This window comes from Acanthochromis polyacanthus, chromosome 14, assembly GCF_021347895.1.
Source record: "Acanthochromis polyacanthus isolate Apoly-LR-REF ecotype Palm Island chromosome 14, KAUST_Apoly_ChrSc, whole genome shotgun sequence".
NCBI classification, from domain to species: domain Eukaryota; kingdom Metazoa; phylum Chordata; class Actinopteri; family Pomacentridae; genus Acanthochromis; species Acanthochromis polyacanthus.
Window position 1 is genome coordinate 1,123,017 of NC_067126.1, and position 23,392 is coordinate 1,146,408.

The 23,392-nt window shown below is 43.0% G+C and overlaps 1 protein-coding gene and 1 long non-coding RNA gene across 7 annotated transcripts in view; one reads left to right on the plus strand and one right to left on the minus strand.

Annotated features, from left to right (window-relative positions):
• Positions 1 to 774: 774 nt before the first annotated feature.
• The window catches only part of LOC127537061 (uncharacterized), a 35,383-nt gene continuing 12,765 nt past the window's right edge, over positions 775 to 23,392 (minus strand). For all 6 annotated transcript variants that reach the window (XM_051958751.1, XM_051958754.1, XM_051958755.1 and 3 more), the window contains 4 exons: positions 14,147 to 14,270; positions 12,337 to 12,414; positions 11,202 to 11,450; positions 775 to 4,122 (listed from right to left, as the gene is read on the minus strand). In XM_051958751.1, the coding sequence (XP_051814711.1) occupies positions 3,931 to 4,122; positions 11,202 to 11,450; positions 12,337 to 12,414; positions 14,147 to 14,270 (643 nt within the window). In that variant the 3' untranslated portion in view covers positions 775 to 3,930. The remainder of the gene's footprint in view (positions 4,123 to 11,201; positions 11,451 to 12,336; positions 12,415 to 14,146; positions 14,271 to 23,392) is intronic.
• Positions 20,600 to 22,354, plus strand: LOC127537071 (uncharacterized). Its single transcript, XR_007946553.1, has 3 exons — positions 20,600 to 21,454; positions 21,557 to 21,654; positions 21,740 to 22,354. It is a non-coding gene; the product is annotated as an uncharacterized LOC127537071 (long non-coding RNA).

Consider the following 23,392-nt stretch of genomic DNA (forward strand, 5'->3'; position numbering starts at 1 on the left):
TCAGTTTATCAAATCCAGAATATCTCATTTCATGTCATTCATCTCAGTTTATCTCATTCAGAACTTCTCGTTTCATGTTATTCATCTCAGTTTATCCCATCTAGAACCAGAGTTTTCCCAAGAAGTATTAGTAGCCTGCACTAGAAATAAAGTAGCCTGCACCACTCTTGCGTAATGGAGGCATGCACAATCTAGGGGGGTTTGGGGGCATGCCCCCCCAAGAAAATTTAGATTTTTTAGTGCTATTTGGTGGCCTCTGGTGCATTTTATTTGTGTAATTTAACATTTTTTCTAGCACTTGGTTTTGTCATGTGATTTGTGTAGTTAAAGCTCGTGTCTGGAGTTTCCGTTTGTTTTCAATTTATGTATCATTTTTTAACAAAGCTTAAATGTGTTAGTCTAGTTCGATACTATAATATAAAGTTAGTATGACGCGATATGAAAATGTATTCCTGAGCTCCGCCTTCCTCTCATAGACCCCCATGTTATTCCAAAAAGCGCCGGTCGCTGCCGACCAATCAAGTTCGAGCTTCAGCTTTGTCATGCTGTCAATCAACGGTTACGCGCACAGCAAGCAAGCCCATGCAGAGGTGGGCGAGCTACGCACTACGCAACCGCGCGCACATTTGTTTTGCTTGTGGAGGAGAGAGCATCAGGGCTCAGCAACTTCCAGAAAAGTTACCGATCCCACGGCTTGTCAGGCCAAGAGACTGCAGGACGTTTTTTGGCTCGGGGTGCTCGCGTCGCTCCCCGACCACGGCCTCCATAGCCCGCCTGACGGCTTCGTTTAGATGCCCGACCTCTGGAGGAAGATGTTGGGGCGTCTGGGACATACTCTTCGTCAGAGGAGTCATGCAATTCTGAACTCTAGATAGAAATAAATAAACAATGTAACACATATACACGCGTAAATGCACTAAGTTTGATAAACAACGTCATCCAGAGGGATACACGAGTGTAATCACATATTGAAACTTTACTCGTTCGTCCTAGCAGATTCATGTTATTTTGGTATTAGGACAAGTTAGACTCAATACAGCATTCTAACGTAATTCCTTTATTATTTACTAAATGTACTAAATGTAGAAGAGTGGAAAACAGCAAAACAGGCGAGATGCTGCAGCACTCCGGGCACTTCTCTCATGTACTGCGCGCGTGCACAAATAAAGGGACGAAATCAGAGGGAGGGACCAACAGTGTTTTGGGAGACGCTGCGATTCAAACTCCGGACACGAGCTTTAAGTACATTTCATCAAAATGTGAGTTTTAAGTACACAATTTTCATGCAAACTGCACTTTCAACAGTAGTATGTGTGTCTGGTCTCTTAGTAAACCTCTGTAGTCTGCTGTAACATAACTGCATGTTTAGCATAGATGTTGTGCGTCTTTCTGTATGTTTGGTTTTGGGAAAATATTAATTAACCTAATTTAATGACTGTGTGAGACCTTAACTACGGGATCATAGACTTATGGGAACCTAGGCACTCCAGGCAGCTCTGGGAATGAAACAAACTAACATCAATATATGGTAAGTAAATCATGTTTTGTTTATTCACTCAGACTGCTGCTGGCTGAGTGACTGCTAGCTCTGATTGATTATTGATTATTATACAGCAGATCAGAACATAAATTAAAAAGTCAAAATGCCCAGAATATTTTACTAAGTCCAGATGTGAAAAAAAAATTGGCCAGGACTTCTCCTGTATTTTATCATTTCACTCATCTTACAAAATATTTACAATCATTTAGAGCATTAATGAAAAAGGCTAAATTAGATCTATATGGGTAGCACCCAGAATATTTTCCAAGTCCAGACATGAAAAAAAAAAGGGCAGCATTTCTCCTGTATTCTGTCATTTCATTCATTCATAAAAGGTAATGAACAAATCTATGAAATGTTTACATTCATGGGATTTGTTCCAGTAAATGTTAGTAATGTCAAATCATAGTTTGCAAGCAAAAAAAGTGGTGAACACCTGTTTGTTTTTTTAGGAAGCCCAACATGGTCTGCTGGCCCTTGCCAATCTCCTGCTTCCTCTCTGAGGACATTCTCATTCATGAATCAAACAATTCCCTACAGAAATGTTGCGATCGTGCGAAATCAACCAATCTCCGCGAATTTTGCGCGGCCTTGCAATTTTGTCAAATCACCACAACTTTCCCGCAATTTTGGCCCACCTCCCGTGAGTTCCACCAATCATAGCAGCTCCCCGCGAAAACCTAATGCACGTATGTCACCGAATTCACTTCCTGTTTATGGTTTGAAGATGCAGACGTGTGAGATACTAATGTCTCTGATTTACCAACAAAAATTACTGCTGAAGATAAACAATTAATTCAATGATGTTCTTCACCAAAGCGGAGCTAAACTGTTTTACAACCGTGCAATATTGTGGTGGAATACAAAAAAGAAAAAGAAAATCATCAATTGATACACAATTTAAAAAAAAAAGAATCACGAAACATATTAGAACGGCTGAAATGAGCGGACAACAGACCAGACAAATCACTATGATGGAAACTGTTGCATCCAGATCCGTTAGAGCACTGAAAGAATGAAGGTAAATTAGATTAATTATTCCACCAAAGAGTGGAGAGAAATGTCCGTGTTGTCCGGAGGGTCGACCACCGCCTGAGCGGGACGCGACCCCGAACAACGCGCTCCGTGGTTGAGACTGCAGCGATATAGTCTTGGAGTGGTTGGACAACTGGGGCAGACGGGGCGTGTCGGTCTCGCCGCTGAGAGCCACGGCGGAGTTATGTGACGGTCAGCGTGTGTGAATCATTTCCTTGTTACCAACATCACTCAAAACAGACTCAGGGATTTGAATTAAGTTTTCAGGGTCGGTCAGAAATGACACAAGGACCAAGTGATTAGACTTCGGCAGCAACCTGCGGACAGATGAGCGGTAATCCGCGATTCCTCGGGCCGCGGTCGCTCTCGGAAAACACTGCTAGAACATTTCGTTTCATGTCATTCATCTCAGTTTATCCATCTAGAACATCTCGTTTAATGTCATTCATCTCAGTTCATCTCATTCAGAACATCTCGTTTAATGTCATTCATCTCAGTTTATCCATCTAGAACATCTCGTTTAATGTCATTCATCTCAGTTCATCTCATTCAGAACATCTCGTTTAATGTCATTCATCTCAGTTTATCCATCTAGAACATCTCGTTTAATGTCATTCATCTCAGTTCATCTCATTCAGAACATCTCGTTTAATATCATTCATCTCAGTTCATCTCATTCAGAACATCTCGTTTAATGTCATTCATCTCAGTTTATCCATCTAGAACATCTCATTTCATGTCATTCATCTTAGTTTATCCCATCCAGAACATCTCGTTTAATGTCATTCATCTCAGTTTATCCCATCCAGAACATCTCGTTTCATGTCAATCATCTCAGTTTATCTCATCTAGAACATCTCGTTTAATGTCATTCATCTCAGTTCATCTCATTCAGAACATCTCATTTCATGTCATTTATCTCAGTTTATCTCATTCAGAACATCTCATTTAATGTCATTTATCTCAGTTTATCTCATTCAGAACATCTCATTTCATGTCATTTATCTCAGTTTATCTCATTCAGAACATCTCATTTAATGTCATTCATCTCAGTTTATCTCATTTAGAACATCTCGTTTCATGTCATTCATCTCAGTTTATCCCATCCAGAACATCTCGTTTCATCTCATTCATCTCGTCATGTCATTTGACATCATATCGTTTGATCTCATCTCATTTCTGTCGAACAAGCTTGTAAATTTGCATTATTTAATCAAAACGATGTAAAATCATGTCAAAACTTTCTAACACTAAAAATATCATCAGCTGCGATAAAATCATTTTATCTCATCCAGCATCATCCCAACAGAGTCACTTGATGTCATGATGTCACCTGATGTCACCTGGTGTCATCATTACAGAGGCGGCAGGGTGGTTACCATGGTGACAGCATGGATACAGCCGTTTCCCAGCTCCTGAGCAGTGATGATGAGCCTCTGCAACCTCTCCTCCCAGCAGACGGCGACTTTGTTTTTCTTCTCTGATGACCTGCTGGCCAACCTCACCTCCTCTTCCTCCTCCTGCTGCTCCTCCATCTCCTCCTCCACCTGCAGGACAGAAGCATTGTCAGATGAAACACAAAACGTTCATCAGCGGTACATTTGTTACAGGTACTGTAAAGGAGGTAATGGTTGCTGAATACCACTCTTGTGACCTCAATGATGAATAAAGTAATAATACTGGTTTGTTATATCTGCAGACGCCACAGGTTGTAATTCAGTCCCACACGCTCTCTCCTTTGTATAGCCACTCATTTATTTTACTCATTCCGATGATGCCAGAGGAAGATGAACTTTTACTGTTTTTTACAGATGGTATGATGTGTGTGGTTTCTAAATAAAGAATAAAACAAAGTGAATTAAATCCTCTGTCTAAATAACAAATAGTGCATCTTATTCTATAAGATATTATTTTTACTAAACATTAAAGACACCACAATGACTTTTAACACAGAAAGGAGCCTCTCAACATTTAGGGAGCGTCAACAATCTACAAACACCAAGCTGCATGTATGCCTTCCTACAGAGTACACACATAAGGGGGAGTCAAGTAATTTATCAACAGTCCCCAACTCAGCGCGAGACGGAGACCGAAGTGAAATTGGTTTTATATTCGACATTCGCTTGTTTTTTCCATTTCTAGCCTTAATAGCGTCACGAAAACCGCACCAATTCCAGCCAGGTTGGTATTATTTTGTACAGTTAAGTCAGAGAGACATTTCACAGTTGCCATCAACTCACCAACCACAATAATTGTGGTGAAAACTAAAAGGATCAACGTTGAATGTCAGTCGGAGTTCCGTGCGGCAGCCGGAGCGTTCAGGGACCGTCGCAAAATTGCAATCAGTGATTTTTCTGTTTGGACAATCAAGGAGAAAAAAACCCATACAAATACTGTCTGTTTAAGTTGATTATACATCTTTCACAAGCATTATCTAGAAGAAAATGCATTTAAAAACACCTCACAAAGAAGAAGTGTTCAGTCAACAAGAGTTATTTATATTTCCATTTTTGGAAATTGTTCTCAGAGATTCCAGCCGACCAACCACAAAATATTTGTGATGTGTTCTGCTGTTCTTTTACAACCATTATGTCCTACAGATAAAACATTTCAATATATACCATTGAGTGTGATATTAATATTTCTCCATTTTATTTTGAAATAGGTCACAACAATTTAATCTGACCAACACCAATCTACTCATCATCTATTTGTATGGTTGATATTGATCTTTCTTAGAAAATGTGGTAAAAATATTCCCAAAACTATAAGTATTAATTGTGTATATTTTAGACATATTACTTAGTTTTATTTTGAAATAGCTCACAGGAAACCTGACCTACCAACACCATTCAACTTGTTATCTGTTGTTGAGGCCAACATTGATCTTTCACAACCATTATTTGTAAGAAAATCTGCTAAAAATATTCCCAAAACTATAAGTAATAATTGTGTATATTTTACACATATTAATTAGTTTTATTTTGAAATAGCTCACAGGAAACTTGACCTACCGACACCATTCAATTTGTTTTCTGTTGTTAAGGTCAATATTGATCTTTCACAACCATTATCTGTAAGAAAATCTGCTAAAAAATATTCCCGAAATTATAATTAATAATTGTGTATATTTTATGAATATTACTCAATGTTATTTTAAAATAGCTTACAGGAAGCCTTCAGTCAAAAAAGTAAGAATTACTTAGGTTTTTAGTATTTCAGACATTTTTTCAGTCTTTTATGTTTTTTTCATTGATTTGTTTTATTGAACAACTTATATGGTCATCATAATCTGTTCTTAATTCCATCGTCACCACACATGAAAAACTTCACAACACGTGTGTAATTATGTTCTTTATTTTTTAATAGCAAACAAAGTATCTCCCTGTAGATGTGCATATTCATCAAAATAAAGATTATTATAATACAGGAATATAATACAGTATGATAATAAAATTACCGTTTTTTCACCGTATGTGATGGAACTTCACACATGTGATCCTTGTCAATGGCTACGTTTATATGCAGTCAATAACCCTTTCATAACCGGAATATTAGCAATAACCCGTTTGCGTACAGCCATGTAAACACCCGCAAAAACCCGAATATGCTCATATTCCAGTTTTTAAAAACCCGAATAAGACCCCTGGGTTATTCCTTTTCTAACCCGAATATCTCGTCATATAAACACGCATCGGAATATCCCTATAGAAAGAAACATTAATTTGCGTTCTGCGCATGTTTCATCCGAAAGAAATCTTGGTCTTTTCAGTACGGCAACTACTTGTATGCCGCGTCTGGCGCGCGACCCACTGGAAATACACAAGGAGAGGTAAACGGAAGAAACGGAAATGACGCAATTTGCGTCATGACGTTGTCTGTGCTTCACAGTTTGGATGGAAATATCCCAATTGATTACGCTGATTATGTAAACAGGAGTAACTTTGTCTGTTTATGCACGTAAACGGGTTATTCCAAATGTTTCAGAAACTGGAATATCGACTTTAACCCGAATATTTATGACATATAAACGTAGTCAATGATGCCCTCGGTTACACCTGTGAATGAGTGAAATAGTTTGCCCAAATGTCATACAGTGGGTACGGAAAGTATTCAGACCCCTTGAACTTTTTCACTCTCTGTGTCATTGCAGCCATTTGCCAAAATCAAAAAAGTTCATTTTATTTCTCATTAACGGACACTCAGCACCCCATCTTGACAGAAAAAAAACAGAAACAAGCTAAGATATACTGGATGGCTGTCTGTGTACCTGCTAATAACAACAGAGTGAACTGAAATAACAGAGTGACAGCGGCATTTATGTAACAAATACAAACTCCATAGAACGAGACCTCCACTTACATTCTCATGGACCCACAGAACAATGAAGAACATCAGTCCAAAGAATAAAGGGAAACATGTAGCTGCCGTTAAACTCTGATATTCTGCACCGAGGATCCCTGTCCGACTGACCGGCACCAAGTGGGGAGCTAAGGTCGGTGATTGGTCCAGAACGGGTTACCGGCACGGGGTGTTCACGTGCACAGAGGATGATTGGCTGAGGGGGTCTGCACTGGTGATGCCTAAAGTAGATGATCTTTTGTACAAGTACGTTCCTCTGACTCCCCTTCATCTGTCTATATGTTACTGATTTTAGATCCAGGTCTCTACACAGAACCAGGTTCCCTTGAAGCAGAACCCTGAGGAGCAGCAGAACGTTCTACGTTCTGTATCAGTGGGGAATAGTCTGATGTCTGAGACCAGCCATCTATACCCATAGCTCCATCAGCTGTATTTCATCTGTTTAATCAATTAGTGATCAATAATCTGGCCCTGGTGTGTTTGGCCGCTCGTCTGTTGCTCTCCGTTTGGTTGGTGTTTGTTGTGTTTCTGGTCCTTGGCACTGGAAAGGTTGAGTCTCTGCTGACGTATGATTGACAAACCTTGTTGTATTTGCGATGTAAAGTCGGATTTGTGATTGATTTGAATAATGGTGGCCACAAAGCTTTGCCTCTGCCTTCAAGGGGAATTCCGGCTTACCTGCTCCGGACACCGAACCTACCTCCTCCACGGAAGCATCCACACCGCCGCGGTAAATGCGGCGGTCTGTGGGTGAGGGCTAAGGCCTACCTGGTGACCACGTCCTCAACGTCGTTCGCTTGCTGGACAAGACGACGGATGTTGCTTTCCTTGAGCTTACCCCAGCGTTTTCTGGACCCCGTCGCCTCCTGCCTGGTACCCGTCGCCTGCCTGGATGAGAAATTCCTGCCGCGCCACCCCTGCTCTCCTCGGCTCCAGCGGCGTGGATTAAACCTCCGGAACCTGGCGACACTGCAGCAGGCCACCCGAATCCCCGATCCGCCTGTCACTCCCCATGCCAGGATTGGCCTGGTGAATGCCAGATCATTGGCAAACAAAGCTTTTATTCTGAGGGACTTCTTTTGCTCCTGGAGCCTGGACTTCCTCTGTGTGACAGAGACTTGGATCAGCGATGGTGAGTGCAGCGCCCTTGTTGATTTGATCCCGGACGGCTGCTCTTTCTTTAACTCCCCGCGAACGTCAGGCCGTGGAGGAGGAACGGCCACTGTTTTTAATAATAAGTTTAGATGCAGGCAGTGGCCCGTTCCTTCGTCTTTCTCCAGCTTTGAGGTGTTGTTGAGGTTGGCCGGTCGGACCCGGTGCTGTGTGCAGTCATCTATCGGCCTCCCAAGTACAATAAGGACTTTTTAAAAGGACTTCTCTGACTTTCTGGCTGGAATCATCCCCAACTATGATCGTGTCCTAATTGTTGTTATCTTAATATCCATGTGTGCTGTCCTGATAAGCTGCTGGTGAAGGACTTTCTAAGTCTTACTGACTCTTTTAATGTGGTTCAGTGTATGTCGGGTCCCACACATGAACACGGACACACGTTAGACTTGGTTCTATCTCATGGACTGTCTGTGTCGAATACTGAGATCCATGATAACATATTCTCTGATCATAAGCCTGTGATTTTTAATGTCGGCTTTTCAAGTGTTGTACTTAAATCTAGAGCTCCTGCTCGTCACTGTCGGGTCTTTAACTCCCTCTCTGCTGGCCGGTTCTCTGCTGCTTGCTCTGCTCAGCTGTGCGTCCCCTCTAGTCTATCCTCTATGGATACAGAAGAACTCAGCTCATGGTTTCATTCTACCTGTCAGGGTATTTTGAACTCTGTGGCTCCTTTAAAGACTGCACATCATGGAGCAAAATTGGAGCCCTGGTTCAACGACGCAACTAGAGCAGCCAGGAAGTAGTGTCGTAGAGCCGAGCGCAGGTGGAGGAAGGACAAGCTGCAAGTGTCGTTTTTAAATTTGAAAGACTGCTGGAGAGACTATCAGACTGTGGTTAAGGAAGCCAAAAAGGACTCACTTAGCTGGAGTCATTGAGTCAAACCGCCCAACCCTTGAGTTTTTTTTAATACCATTGACTTTGTTTAAATGTTCCCAAGCCTGTTTGCCAGGAACCATCCATGGAACTGTGCATCAAATTTCAGGAGTTTTTTATTGATAAAGTTGTTAGCAAAAGGGCTCTGATCTCAGCTCCTGCTGTCGACCCCTCTGACTGTCTGTTGCCCGGCTGGGCTCGATAAATTTGAGTCTGTTACTCTGTCGTCTTTAACAGACATTGTCGGCCACATAAAGCCATCAGGGTCCCCTCATGACTCCATCCCGCCTCATTTTTTGAAAGAGGTTTTTCCATGTATTGGGCAGTCAGTCTTAACCGTCATTAACAGCTGTCTGTCCAGTGGCGTGGTCCCCACTACTTTTAAACACGCTGTAGTCCAACAACTGCTGAAGAAACCTGGCCTTGACACCACAGTTTTATCTAACTTCAGACCAATCTCCAAGCTGCCCTTTCTTTTCAAAATTTTAGAGAAAGTTGTTCATGCCCAGCTGAAGTCCTTTTTAGATGAGCACAATGTATTGGAGGTTTTTCAGTCTGGTTTTAAGACCCTGCATAGCACGGAGTCAGCATTGCTACGGGTTTTTAATGATGTTGTCCTGGCAAACAACTCTGGGGATTATGTGGTTCTTGTTCTTCTGGATTTAACTGCTGCATTTGACACTGTGGACCACAATATTTTAATATCTCGCTTGCAGCACTCGGTGGGCATTAGTGGTAGTGCACTGCAGTGGTTTAGGACCTATTTGTCTGGCAGAACTATGAGTGTGAGCCTGGATATCTTTGAATCCCCCCTGCTCCATTGTCTTTTGGGGTCCCACAGGGTTCGATTTTAGGGCCTCTCCTTTTTTCCTTATACCTACTTCCTATGGGATTCATCCTCAGGAAGCACGGCATCACCTTCCATTGTTATGTGGATGACACACAAATTTATGTGCCATTGAAAAAGAAAGACTGTCAAACCGCTTCTGTCCTGTCTTGATGACATTAAAGCCTGGATGGCCTTAAATTTTGTATGTTTTAATGAAATGAAAACTGAGGTAACGGTGTTCGGTCCCAGTGGCCCTTGTGAGTCTCCCCCTGTTGACTTGGGCCCCCTGGCTCACTATGTTAAGCCGGTAGTTTCCAACCTGGGTTTTAAGATGGACTCTGATTTTAAATTTGACCATCAAATCAGCACCGTGGTGAAGGCTAGCTTCTTTCACCTGCGTCGATTAGCCAAGGTGAAGCCCTTTTTAACACAAGAGCACTTTGAGATGGTCATCCATGCTTTTATTACCACCAGACTGGATTATTGTAATTCATTGTACCTTGGAGCCAGCCAGTCTGCCGTAGCACGTCTCCAGTGTGCTCAAAATGCTGCTGCCCATCTTTTAACCAGCACACGAAAACATGAGCACATTACACCCGTTTTAGCCTCCCTTCATTGGCTCCCCGTGCATTTTAGGGTTGATTTTAAGGTTCTTTTATTTGTTTTTAAAGCTTTAATTGGTCTGGCCCCTCCCTACCTCTCTGAGCTGCTCCATCCTCATGCCTCCTCACGAACCCTCAGATCAGCTGATCAGCTGCTTCTGGAGGTTCCAAGGTCCAGGTGGAAATTCAGAGGAGATAGAGCCTTCTCTGTTGCTGCTCCCAGATGATGGAATAATCTCCCTTTGCACATCAGAGAGGCTCCCTCACTTTTGGTTTTTAAAACTAAACTTAAGACCTATTTTTACTCACTGGCTTTTAACACAGCATGAGACTCTGCTTCTGTTTTATTGTGCTGCTGTTTTAAAATGTGTATGTTTTATTTATTGTTTTTAATGTTTTAATTTATTATTTATTGCTTATTGTACAGCACTTTGTTTCAGTGGCTGCTGTTTTAAAAGCGCTTTATAAATAAAGTTGAGTTGAGTTGAGTAATCTGGTCCATTATCAGTTCAGAAGATTGCTCAACACTTTATGAAGAAACGCAGGCACGAGGTGGAGCTAGTAAACGTAGTAACACCACGATACTGGGCCAGAACCACCTGTTCTAGTCCAGCAGTCATACAGAGATGGGCTGGACTGGTACTGGGTTACAGGGTAAACTGGTACTGGGTCCACTGGTACTGGGTCCACTGGTACTGGGTCCACTGATATCAGATAGATTGGTTCTGGACTGTGCTGGTTCTAGGTAGACGCGTTCTGGACTGGGTCTGGACTGGTTCTGGTGCTGTACCTGCTGTGTGATCTTCAGGAATGTGACCAGCGGTTCCAGCTGCTGCAGCTTTGAGGTGATTCTGCTGTTCAGACTCTGCAGGTCCTTCAGAACCATGTGGACCTGACCCGTTGGCCCAGCTGAAGGTGGACTAGTCCTAGTGCCGCCCCTCTTCAGCTTCTCCGTCAGAGCCTTCAGAGGCAATAGCTTCCTGCTGGTTCTGAGCTGATCCAGACTCTGCTGCAGGCTCTCTGCTTCACTGGCTGCAGCCTGGAGACAAACAGAACCTGAAGTTTAGAACCTCATTTAGATATCCTCCAGAAACAAAACGACTGCAGCAGATTTGGAGATCCATCCAGCATGAAGAAACATCTCCTACAGCTGAGGAGCAGAGGAGAGAAGAAGTCTGGAATGTTGGAGATAGAAAATCATCTACAGGATGAGGAGACATGAAGGTTCCAGGATTTAACATCCATTATCTAGACAGCAGAGACATTAACCCTCACTAGGTCACCTGGACAGGTAACAGTCTGTCACACGGCTACACATAAAGACAAACAATCACACTCACATTCACACCTACGGACAATTCAGAATCACCAGTTAACCTCAGCATGTTTCTGGACAGTGGGAGGAAGCTGGAGAACCTGGAGAACCCAGCAGGCAAACATGGAGGCTCCATGCAGACAGACCAGAACCAGAACCCCAACCTGGCTGGGACCTGAACGGGGGATCTTCTAGCTGTGAGGTAACTGTTCTAACCGCTGATCCAGGATTTAACATTCATGTAAAGTTCATTAAAAAATGTTTCTTTATTTTCTGGTTTCCATTGTTCTACTGGCAGAAGACCTCTGAGTTCTCCTTCAGGATGTTCCGGTTCCTCAGAGCGGCAGGATTTTAAAAGGAACCACGGTGAAGAAACGTGAGAAAGAAACTGTTCAGTTCTGGTTCCCTGAGTTCAGCCTGTCAGGCAGAGAATCCTCCAGACCTGGACTCACTTGAATCAGGTCCTGTCTGTCTTCAGAGGTCCTTGTTCTGCTCCAGGTCCTGGTTCTGGGTGTGTGAATCTGGAACCGTTTAGCTTCAGAACCAGCACACTGAGCAGCATTTGGACTGACGGTGGAGGTCACTGTACCTGGACCAGGTGTGTGTGTACCTGAGTCAGTGTGTCCAGAGTGTGTTGGGCTTCAGTCAGTCCTCCTCCTCCACAGCTGCTGGACATCAACCTTCTGACCTGCAGTAGAAAAATGTTCTATTGAGAACCTTCACACTAGAGTCCCTATATTACCAGAGTAGCGACATGACGGGTCCAAAAAATTTTAGTCACGTGATCTATGGAGCCATTCTGTTTCCTATTCATGAACACCGGGTTTTCCTGTTAACGTTGTTTACACCGCAGAGAGTAATTCTAGGTCTTTTTTCGCTCCCTAAATACCTGAAAAATGACGGGCTGTTGTGTCTTTGGGTGCATAAATCGGTCAGAGAAGGGATTCCACATGTTTAGATTTCCCAGTAATAGTGAAAGAATGAAACTGTGGGAAAATAAAGTCCGGAGAGTGGGATGGAAACCGACTTCATGGTTTTTGTGCCAGGTTAGTCCATGTATGTACTTTCATGTTATGATGTATGGGTGAATGACAGATAGAAAAGTTTGATGTGATTTTAGGCAGTTGTGGTTATTTTGACTTTGACCATTTTCATGCACGGAGATGCATGAAATACGGGCCGCTGAAGTTTAACGGGATAACCCGTTAAACTTCAAACTTCAAACGTATTTTGCTAAATTGACCGAAGCTGCAAACTCGATGATAGAAACATTATACATCCATGGAAAGCTTAGATTCTCATGAATCCGCCGGTATAAACCACTTTCAGATGTGATTACCACAGCGGGTAATATAAACACATTTGTCCAACTAACAGCAAATAACGTAAACAGCACAACTCACCTTTGAAGGCTCAAAACTAGTCACAGATGAAAATATTCCACTAAAAATGGCCATAATCCAACCTTGGACATCCAGACAAAACAAGCCAGTAAAATGTTTTGTCCAAAACATGTCTTGAAATCAGTAAATAATCCACAAATAGCTAGTTTTCGTGAATGTGCACCTCGCGCTGCACATCCTATATTTGGGATAGACTCCAGTAGAGTTCCTGTGTCCTCTAAATTGTAACAAAAAATCATTATTACCTCCGCCAGGAGGTTATGTAATCACCGGAGATTGTTTGTCTGTCTGTCCGTGTGTGTGTGTGTGTGTGTGTGTGTGTGTGTGTGTGTGTGTGTGTGTGTGTGTGTGTGTGTCTGTCTGTCTGTTTGTCTGTTAACAGCATAACTCAAAAAGTCATGGACGGATTTTCACCAAATTTTTACAGAATGTCCGGAAGAGCAAGAGTAAGAATCGATTAGATTTTGGAGGTGATCCGGATCACCGTCTGGATCCAGGAATTTTTTGAAGCTCTCTGTCCAATTGAGAGATGGCCGCAAGGCCATCTCTCAATTGTCCTTCGACCTTAACAGACAAACAGACAGACAGACAGACAGACAGACAGACAGACAGAAAGACAGACAGACAGACAGACAGACACACACACACACACACACACACACACAGACAGATAGACAAACGGCATGGCGGAGGTATGCGCTCTCCGAGTGCTTTTCTAGTTATTGATAAGCAATCTTCCTTTTTTACTTTTGAACGATGACTCGAAAGCTTAGAATGTAAAAATCCAAATAAAACACATAGTGCTAAGCGAGTACACACACAGTCACGGGTGCATTAGTGCATGGTACAGTGAATGGAAACAAAATAGTGTCAAATCCCCAGTTGTCGCTACTCAGGTAATATAGGGACTGTACTTCACACTGACTCACATTAAACATTCATCATTTCAACTAACATTACTTTTACTTGAGTATTTTTCTAATCATGACATCGAGCTGCTTTAAGGGAAACCTTCACCTCTTCTACCAGATGTTCAAATGTAGACAGCAGCCTCTGATTGGTCAGGAGGATGTGGTGGGCGGAGTCTGCTCCACTTGAGGTGTCCTTTCCCAGCGTGATCTGCGGCTCTGCCGTCTGCCCACTACCAAAGAAGAAGAACCGATGCATTATGGGATGTACAGGTATAATCACATGATGTCTCCTGGAGACCTTCAGTTCTACGGTTTAGTTCCTTCAGCAGTGTTCAGGTTTAAACTACAAACCTGATATCTTCTACATGGGACCATCTAAGACCTGCTGCTGAACATCCACTCATCTTCTACATGCAGATGAAGAGGGGCAGCAGACCATTTTACACATCAATAGAATATAATAATAATAATAAACTTTATTCCAGACTCAGGTCCATACACAAAGTACACAGACAATAAAAACAATACATTAAATAAACAGCACAAACCAGTTAAAAACATATCAGCATCTATTCCAGTGCTTCCAGAAGCATGACATATATTTGGTGTCTCTTAGTTTCAGGCATCACTTGGGCCATAATGACCCTGTTTGACACTTTAAGACGACACATAAAACTATACATACTTTTCCTCAGGATGGCATAAAAAGTTGTCACATTACTATTTATGAACATGTGACTAATACTAGTCCATGTCGGATGCTTGAGTAGAATCCTAAAAGCATCATTGCAGCACTGTCCCTGCACCACAGATGTGCTGTATACAATGGTGTACAGTAGGATCTAAACACAGCAATCTGACATTATCCGTACATTTACCACATTTCTGAGCTAGCATATTAGCTCGTGCATACAATTTACGGCACTGACGTTGAATGTCATCATCATCATATAGATGGTCTCTGATCACATGTCCAAGATACCAGAATTCACTAACAACACCCAGCACTTGGTCTGCTAACACCAATGAGGGAAATTCTGACTTCTGGTCCTCTTTGGTTTCTACAATTAAAATAACACTCTTCCTTGAATTGAACATGAGATCATATTGTACACCATAAAAAGAACAAATTCTAAGCAGTTGTTGTAAACCTGCACTCCAGGGCGACATGATGACCAAGTCGTCAGCATATGCCAGATGATTAATAAGCAACCCCCCCCCCCATACATCCTGTTCTCCACTGGTTCAACTGTCTAGACAGATCATCCATGTATAAATGAACAAATAGAGGTGATAGAATTCCTCCTTGTCTCACACCATTGGACACTAGAAAGGGAGCAGAGGTGCTCGTACCCCAGCGTACATGCATTGTCTGGTCATTCTACCAGTACTGTAATATTCTAATCATGTACATTGGGAACCCTCCATGCTGAAGTTTAGCAAATAGCTTCCCATGGTTGACTCGGTCAAACGCTTCTGATGCATCAAAAAACATCAGAAGGTTGTACTATTCTTTCTTTTATAAGTGCTAACAATCTCTTTTAGTGCATATAAACATAAATCTGTCCCATGCTCACTTTTAAAACCAAACTGGTTATCATGGGTGTAAATATACTGTTCAAGTCTGTCCAAGAAGATTTTTTCTAGCACTTTCGAAAGTACATTTGCCAAAGCAATAGGTCTATAGTTATCTATGCTAGTTATCTTTCCAGTTTTATCCTTAACAACCGGCACGAGGGCTGCAGTTAAAAAGGATTCTGGAGGTAAAATTATATCATATTCATCTTATAAAAAGAAACAAGATCAAAAATTAGAAAGAGATCTAGAAGATAAAATTAAACAACTAACTGATGAATATACAACAAACCCAAATAATCAAATATGGACTGAATTACAAAATACAAAAATACAGCTAGATGAGATGTTATCCAAAAGGACCGAGTTCATAATACAACAATTGCGATACAACAACTTTGAGCATAATAACAAATCAGGCAAATTTCTTGCAAACCAACTCCAACGCAATCGGGAAAAATCTCTCATAACAGCGATAAAAGGGACAACTGGTGAGTATACACAATCACCAGAAGAAATTAATCATATTTTCTACAATTATTATTGGAATCTATATTCAGAAAATAACAAACCCAACCCTGAGCATATCGAGGCATTTCTCAGTAGTTTAAATATGCCTCAGTTATCTACTGAACATAAAAATATCCTAGATGCTCCACTGTCCATAAATGAGCTGTCCAGTGCTCTAGACAGTATACCTAATGGTAAGGCACCAGGTCCAGACGGTTTTCTGAAGCACTTCTGGTTGGCTCCACTGTTTTTTAGATTAGTAACAGAAATTAAAACCAGCGGTCACATACGGCCTCATATGAACACAGCAGCAATTAAACTTTTATTAAAACCAGATAAAGACCAGACCCTTCCGTCAAGCTATCGCCCGATATCACTAATTAACACCGACATTAAAATTATTGCAAAGGCCTTGGCGTCTAGACGAGAGACAGTAATTTCAACAATTATACATAATGATCAAACCGGCTTTATTAAAGGTCGACACTCTACCAACAACGTAAGAAGGCTCTTAAATTTGATTAACATGTCACAGCGGCAGGACAAAAAGGCAGTTATCATATCGTTGGATGCAGAAAAAGCCTTTGACAAAGTTAACTGGTCCTTCCTCTTTGCTGTTCTAAATAAGCTTGGCTTTGGAGAGTCATTTATTCACTGGGTATCAGCACTATATGATTCTCCCAAAGCGACTGTCACCACTAATGGAATCACCTCAAAGACTTTCACCTTACAGAGAGGCACCAGACAGGGCTGTCCACTCTCTCCTTTGTTATTTGTGATATTCATTGAGCCGTTGGCAACAGCTGTGCGTCAGGATGTCAGGATCCAAGGAATCCGCTCTGGGGCAACAGAACACAAAATTAATTTATACGCAGATGATATATTACTTTATTTAGAAGAACCGGCTATTTCATTAAGGGAAGTATTTAACTTAATAACTAAATTTTCAGAGTTATCAGATTATTCCATAAATTGGACAAAATCAACATTACTTCCGATCACAGAAAATTCATGGAGTCCTGCAGACCAAGACCCTCACTACTCTTTCCCTACAGGCAACTTAAAATACTTAGGCATAAAGATTTCACCTAAATTATCTGAATTAGCTCACTTAAATTTTCCCCCATTACTGGATAACATCACCAATGACCTACAGCGCTGGAACAATCTCCCTATATCTCTTATGGGACGAATAGCTACTATCAAAATGAAAATCCTACCAAAAATAAATTACTTCTTTGCAATGATTCCATTCAAACCAACGTCCAACTGGTTCCAGTCGCTGGACTCGGCTATCACAAAATTTTACTGGAATAATAAAAAAGCAAAAATCAGTCTATCTACTCTTCAGAAAAGTAAAGCCGAAGGAGGTCTAGAAGCACCAAATTTTATGCATTATTATTTAGCTAACCAGCTACAATATCTTATTCTATGGACACAACCTACCGTAGATGCCAACTGTTGGTTAGAATTAGAACAGAAGGATTGCAATAGCATCAGACTTTCAGACATACTCTTTATTACAACATCCATCAAACGACTCTGCCTATTAGCAAGAGCCACCACACCACCACATAATCCCAATATACGTTGCTGCTTATGTACTTTGGCATTGTGTAACTAATGATTGTCTTCAGTTAGGAACCCAGTCGCTGTCAGCAGGACCGAGCGGGCCGCATCGACGACACTTTACAGCCATCAACTCCTCAGAATCCTCTGTCTATATGCATGAATGCCTAGCTTGGTGTTACTGCATGCTTGGCTAATCTTCCAGGTGCTGTCCCCTGTGGCTCGACGTGGTTGGCCTTGCCACCCGGGCGGCGCTCGGTTTGGGCGGTCGCCGGGTCGCCGCGGGCGCCAGGGTCTCGTGGCGTCGTGCGGGGTGGCTGCTTCCGTGGGGGGTGTGGTGGGCGGTTCGGCTGGATCGGGCCCTCAGTTTGGGCGGTCGCTGGGTCGCCATTTGCGACTAAAAACGTCGCGGGTAGCGGCCTGGCAGCCGTCTGGGTCAGGCACCCGGTCGGGCTGGGTCGCCTGTCGTGCTTTCTTTGTGGGGGCGGCCGCTTTGTGTGGTGTCATCGGCCTCCCGTGGTTCCCGGCGCTCGCGGCGGCCTGGCAGCCGTCTGGATCGGGCGCTGCCTCCCGGGTCTCTGCTGGGTCGCGCTGCGTCTCGGCCGTCTCCCGGCGCCCACGGGGGGTGCTGTGCGGGGGTGTTGCCCGGGGGGCTCGGGGCGGCGCTGTTCCGGCATGGCCTGTTGCTCTTTGGCTAGCGGTTGCGGTTCCGGTCTGGTGGGCCGTGGTACCCTCTCCTCTCCCCCTCATCCTCCTTGCTTTCTTCCCCCCCTCGCATCTTCCTCCGCCTCCCTGACCCCTCTCCCTCGCCCCCCCCTCCTCCGTCCCCCTCGTCCTCCCGCTCTGCTGCCTGTCCTCTCCTTTCTTCTCGTCTCCTCCTCCCCCTCCTTCTCCTGCCTTCTGCCCTCCCCCGGGGGGGTGGGTGTGGGACGGGGGGCGGGTGTGGGATGGGGGGTTGGGTGGGGGGCGGGGCGGGGGGCCTATTACGGTGCGTGGGGGTGTTCTGGCCTAGCCCATTCCAATTTAATGTTTGCCGCCCCGACACCCTGGGTGGGCCCCGGAGACGGAGGGAGAGTGACCCTCGCCCTGCCGCACCATCTGCCCGCCGGGGTGCCGGAGCTGTGGGGGGAGTGGGGCTGTGGGCCGGTGGGGTGCCGTGGGGGTCCGCTATGGCCCGTTCTGCTGCGCGGGCCTTGGGGCTCTGGCTGTGTCGGGGGGGGGGTCGCTCCGGGCTCCTGGGCTGGGTCTCCGCTTGGTGGCTCCTGCGGGGGGGCTGGGTGGACCTCCTTGGGCTGGAGGAGACAGCTCCCTCCTTTTGGTGGAGGTTTTCATGCATGCCAGACCCACCACACCGGCACCTACCAAAACTCAATAGAGTGTGTTCCTCCGGTCGCTGAGTCAGTGGAGGTTGCTGGGTTAGTGTCTGTGGATCTCACTCTGCTCTATCTATCCTTCTTGTGGCCTCCTGACATCTTCATGATTGATCCAGTTGGGATTTTGTTGTATTAGGTGTTTGTGAAGGGTCTTAGATTTGTAACTGGTTTTAAGGTGTGAATTAAAGAGCACAAACAAATAAAATGCACCTTTTCTCTTAGAACACTGTCAATGCCTCACCTTTCTGTCTGTCCTGTGTTTGTTTTATGTTTCACTTGGGTGTGCACAGCCCTCAATGGCATAATGTAGGAAACAGCTTGAAATAAACATGATAGGTTAATTTGCCATGAGGGCAGGTGATGGTCACAGTCACAAAGAAGAAAAAAAAATTGCACATAAAGCTTAAGCAATGACACCATGGGTGGTTGGTGTCATTTTTGAGCAGATATGCAGACAAAAAATAAATAAATAAAAAATAAGGATTCTGGTCAAACTGCGTGCATTAATAACCCAGTGAAGCATAGAGCACTTACCACTGACAATCTGCTGCTGGCATACTTTAGAGGCTCTGCTGCTATTAAATCAGGCCCGGATGCTTTATTCAGGGATAGTTTTTCTATTGCATCACATACTTCACCCGCCCTGATGACCACACCAGCATGGTGAGGAACATCTCCAGCTATAAATGTATGGTTATTAACACCATTAAAATATGATAATAATGATCCCTCCAGAGCTTAACAACATTCTGGGATCCTGAGATACCAGAGATGCTAGATGGTAAAGGCATCTTGCTGTTATTTATTGCTCTAACTTCACTCCAGAATTCATAGATTTCATTCTGCTGAAGTTTTTTGGCCATAGAATTAGATCTCATAGCGTCCTCATTATTCTTTATAAACCTTACAGCATGTTTAAATCTGGCATTAGTTATTTCTTTCACATTCTGGGCCATACCTTGCCTTCCCTGATATCACCCAGTTATTGAAAGCTTCTTTAGCTTCCGCATGTATTTCCCGCACAGATTCATTCCACCCAGGTCTCATGTTATATTTTTTCCTCTTTTGGCAGAAGGTTTTGTCATCGTTCACTAAACAATTCACAATGGATTCATACATAGCACACAGATCATCAATATGTTTTTGATCCTTACAGTTAATATTACTGCATATTATAGCTTCAACAGATAGATTAATGTTGCTAAGATTACAATCAGTCACTGATCTATAATGTTCAAGATCAACTTCTGTAAGCTTGGCCCAATTCAGTTTTATACTCTGCTCACAATTAACTACTATTATATTCAGGTAAACTACCAACATTTAGCACCATGAGAACAGGAATATGATCAGTTATAGAAAGCCATACAGGACATCCATCGCTATGATACTATGGTGGGCATCAGCAGTACACAGAATATGATCAAGCCATGATGTCGTATGCCATGCTTCACTAATGTATGTAGAACTGTCAGCAGGCAGGAGTCTCTGACTGGAAAGAACCAGTTTACTGTCTTGGCAAAACTGTAGTAGTGCATGAACATGTAGTAGTACATGAAGCTCTGCAGAAAGTTCCTCAGATCTCTGTGGAGCGTTTAGATGATCTGTTGATAAACTGATTGTTTATTTCCTGTTGATCAGTTGAAGACCAGGGCCCTGTTTCACGAAGCAGGTTTAGTGAAAACTCTGAGTTTCTTAACCCTGAAATGAGGGAAACTCAGAGTTTTCCGTTTCATGAAGCGAGGTAACTTAACCCTGAGACAGAGGGGTAACTCTAGCCTGTTTCACAAAGAGGGGTAACTTCAACTCTCGGTCAGTTACCGCAGTAACAGACTCTATGACTCTAACCTGGTCACCAGCAGGTTTATCTGAGAAAACCTCCAGTTTCTCTCCGTCTCCGCCCTCTTTCAGCCACACGCTGTTTCATTTCCTCATTCATTCAGTCAGTAAGCGAGCGAGTTTTGGCGTAGAACAGCTTTTATTAACGATCCAGTGGATAAAGGAGCAGCATTACTGCACAGATAATTAAATATTCGTCGGTAGATTGTTATCAGACCGAGCATAAATGTTCTCGCATTTCCGGACAGTTATCGGTTTGAGCGGTACCGTTTCATAATCGTTTCAAGTCCATAATCTACATAAACAACCTAATCCGTCCTTACATTTACATTACCAACCAGTCATGCTCTCACATCCAGCAGATATTGTGTGTTGCTGCGGTTCTTTGCAAATGAAAGTTTTTATATAATGTCAGAGATGCAGAGTAAGACAACTGTATGGAGGACAGTCAGAAAAGTTTTCCTGGCTCTGAAACCACTTTTACTCATCATTGTGGTTTTCCTGGACATAAACCTGTCAGAACATCAGGAGGATCCACAGGATTGCAGGTGAATGATGTAGAGATCTGTTACATTCATTTTAAATCATATTCTGTTAATGACATTGTGCTGCAGCCTCAGACTGGGATTAGTCATTTTAATTTCTTTTAGGATTTCCCAGTGTGATTGGCTGCATAGATGCACACACATCCCCATCACAGCTCCCTCACATCATGAACAGGAAGTCCATTCACAGCATAAATGTGCAGGTAGGCTACAGGTAGACTGACTACTGTTTCTAAATGTTAAAGACTGCATCATAGTTCAACATCTGTCATTCTCTGCACTGTCCAGATCATATGTGATGCTGCATACATCATTTCTAATGTGGAGGCCACGTGGTCTGGGTCTGTTCATGACTCCAGGATTTATGGAGAGTCTAACCTGAGCAACAGACTGCAGCGTGGTCAGCAGCATAAAGATTTTCACAATAGAATTCTCTTGTCTCCCTCCTTTAATATGCTCTGATGTATCCACTATACATTACAGGAGAGTTTGATGGCCTTCTGCTGGGTGACAGGGGTTACCATGACAACCCAGGCTGATGACCTCATACCCTGACCCTGAACCAGGCCCCCAACAGAACTTCAACCGGACTCACTGCAGGACCAGAGCCCGGGTGGAGATGACCATAGGCCTGCTGAAAGCCCGTTTCCAGAGCCTACGTCTCCTCAGGGTGACCCCTGAGAGGGCCTGTGATATTACTGTGGCATGTGTTGTTCTTCATAATATTACTATTAGAGGAGAGCAACACCCTGCCCTACAAACTGAAGACCCAGATGATGAGCCCATCCACCTGCAGCTATCCAGGACAGCAGAGCAGTCAGAGACACCGTATGCAAGAATCACTTTAGAGTTTAAGTCTCCATCATCACCACCACAGCAAATAAAGACATGATACACATTTCATTTGCTCTTCTTTATTTCCTACAAATAAAAGATAGTTCAGTTCATGTTCCAGTAGTTAACATAATTCACCTGTGACCATCACCACCTCTAACTTGTGCTCCAGTATTTCAATTTCCAGATCTGCCCTCCTAATCTGTTTTTTGGATTTTTCTCAGCAAATGCAGTTTGTAAATCTGTTTTACTGATAACTGGGAATACATAGAGGACATTAAATGATACAGTTGCACATGAATTCCACAGAATGAAGCTCTGGTGTTTCCTGAACATCCATCTCACTGTGTCAGTCTGTGCAGTGGAAGCTGAGGAACCATCCTGCTGCTGTCCAGCCATGCTCTGTTAAAAGGATGAGAATGTGCAATACTTCAGTGTAGGCTAAATGTCACACTCTATATTCCACCCAAAATGTGAATGAGAAGAGAACTATCAGTAACATAGCTCTGTATGCCTTTCTGGATCCCCCTCTGTAAAGGCAGCAGACACAGTTTCATCCTCTTCATCCTCGATCAGTGACATGTTTCAGTATATATACATATATATATATATATTTATATGCATCCATGACATTTTATTCCACTGTTTTACAGGCATCTACTTTCTTTCTGTTGGCTGAGCAGAAGTCTGTGTTAGTTTAAATAGTCTTAATTATTTAACAGGACATGATATGGATGCAGACATTTAGGCTATGTGTGGATAAAACAACTGCACAGTCAAACAGCCACTTAATATTTAGGCTACTTTACAATGTAAAACATGATCAACATGAAGTACCTCCATGAGATAATGCTGAGGTCTGACCTGTTTGAACAATGTTTTTATATTTCATCTTAAGCTGCTGCCACGTGCGCTTCTCCCCCATGAGATTTCACCTAAATGAAATAACTTAATATTCTACCATTCAGACAGTCCACATAAACCTGAGCCTGTGGAGTGGTTAAAACTCATGACAGAGACTGCTGCCTTTGAAAAGATGATTGCCAAGGTTAATAATGTTCCAAATAAATTGAGTCAGGTATGGGAAGTCTTTGTGGACCACATAAG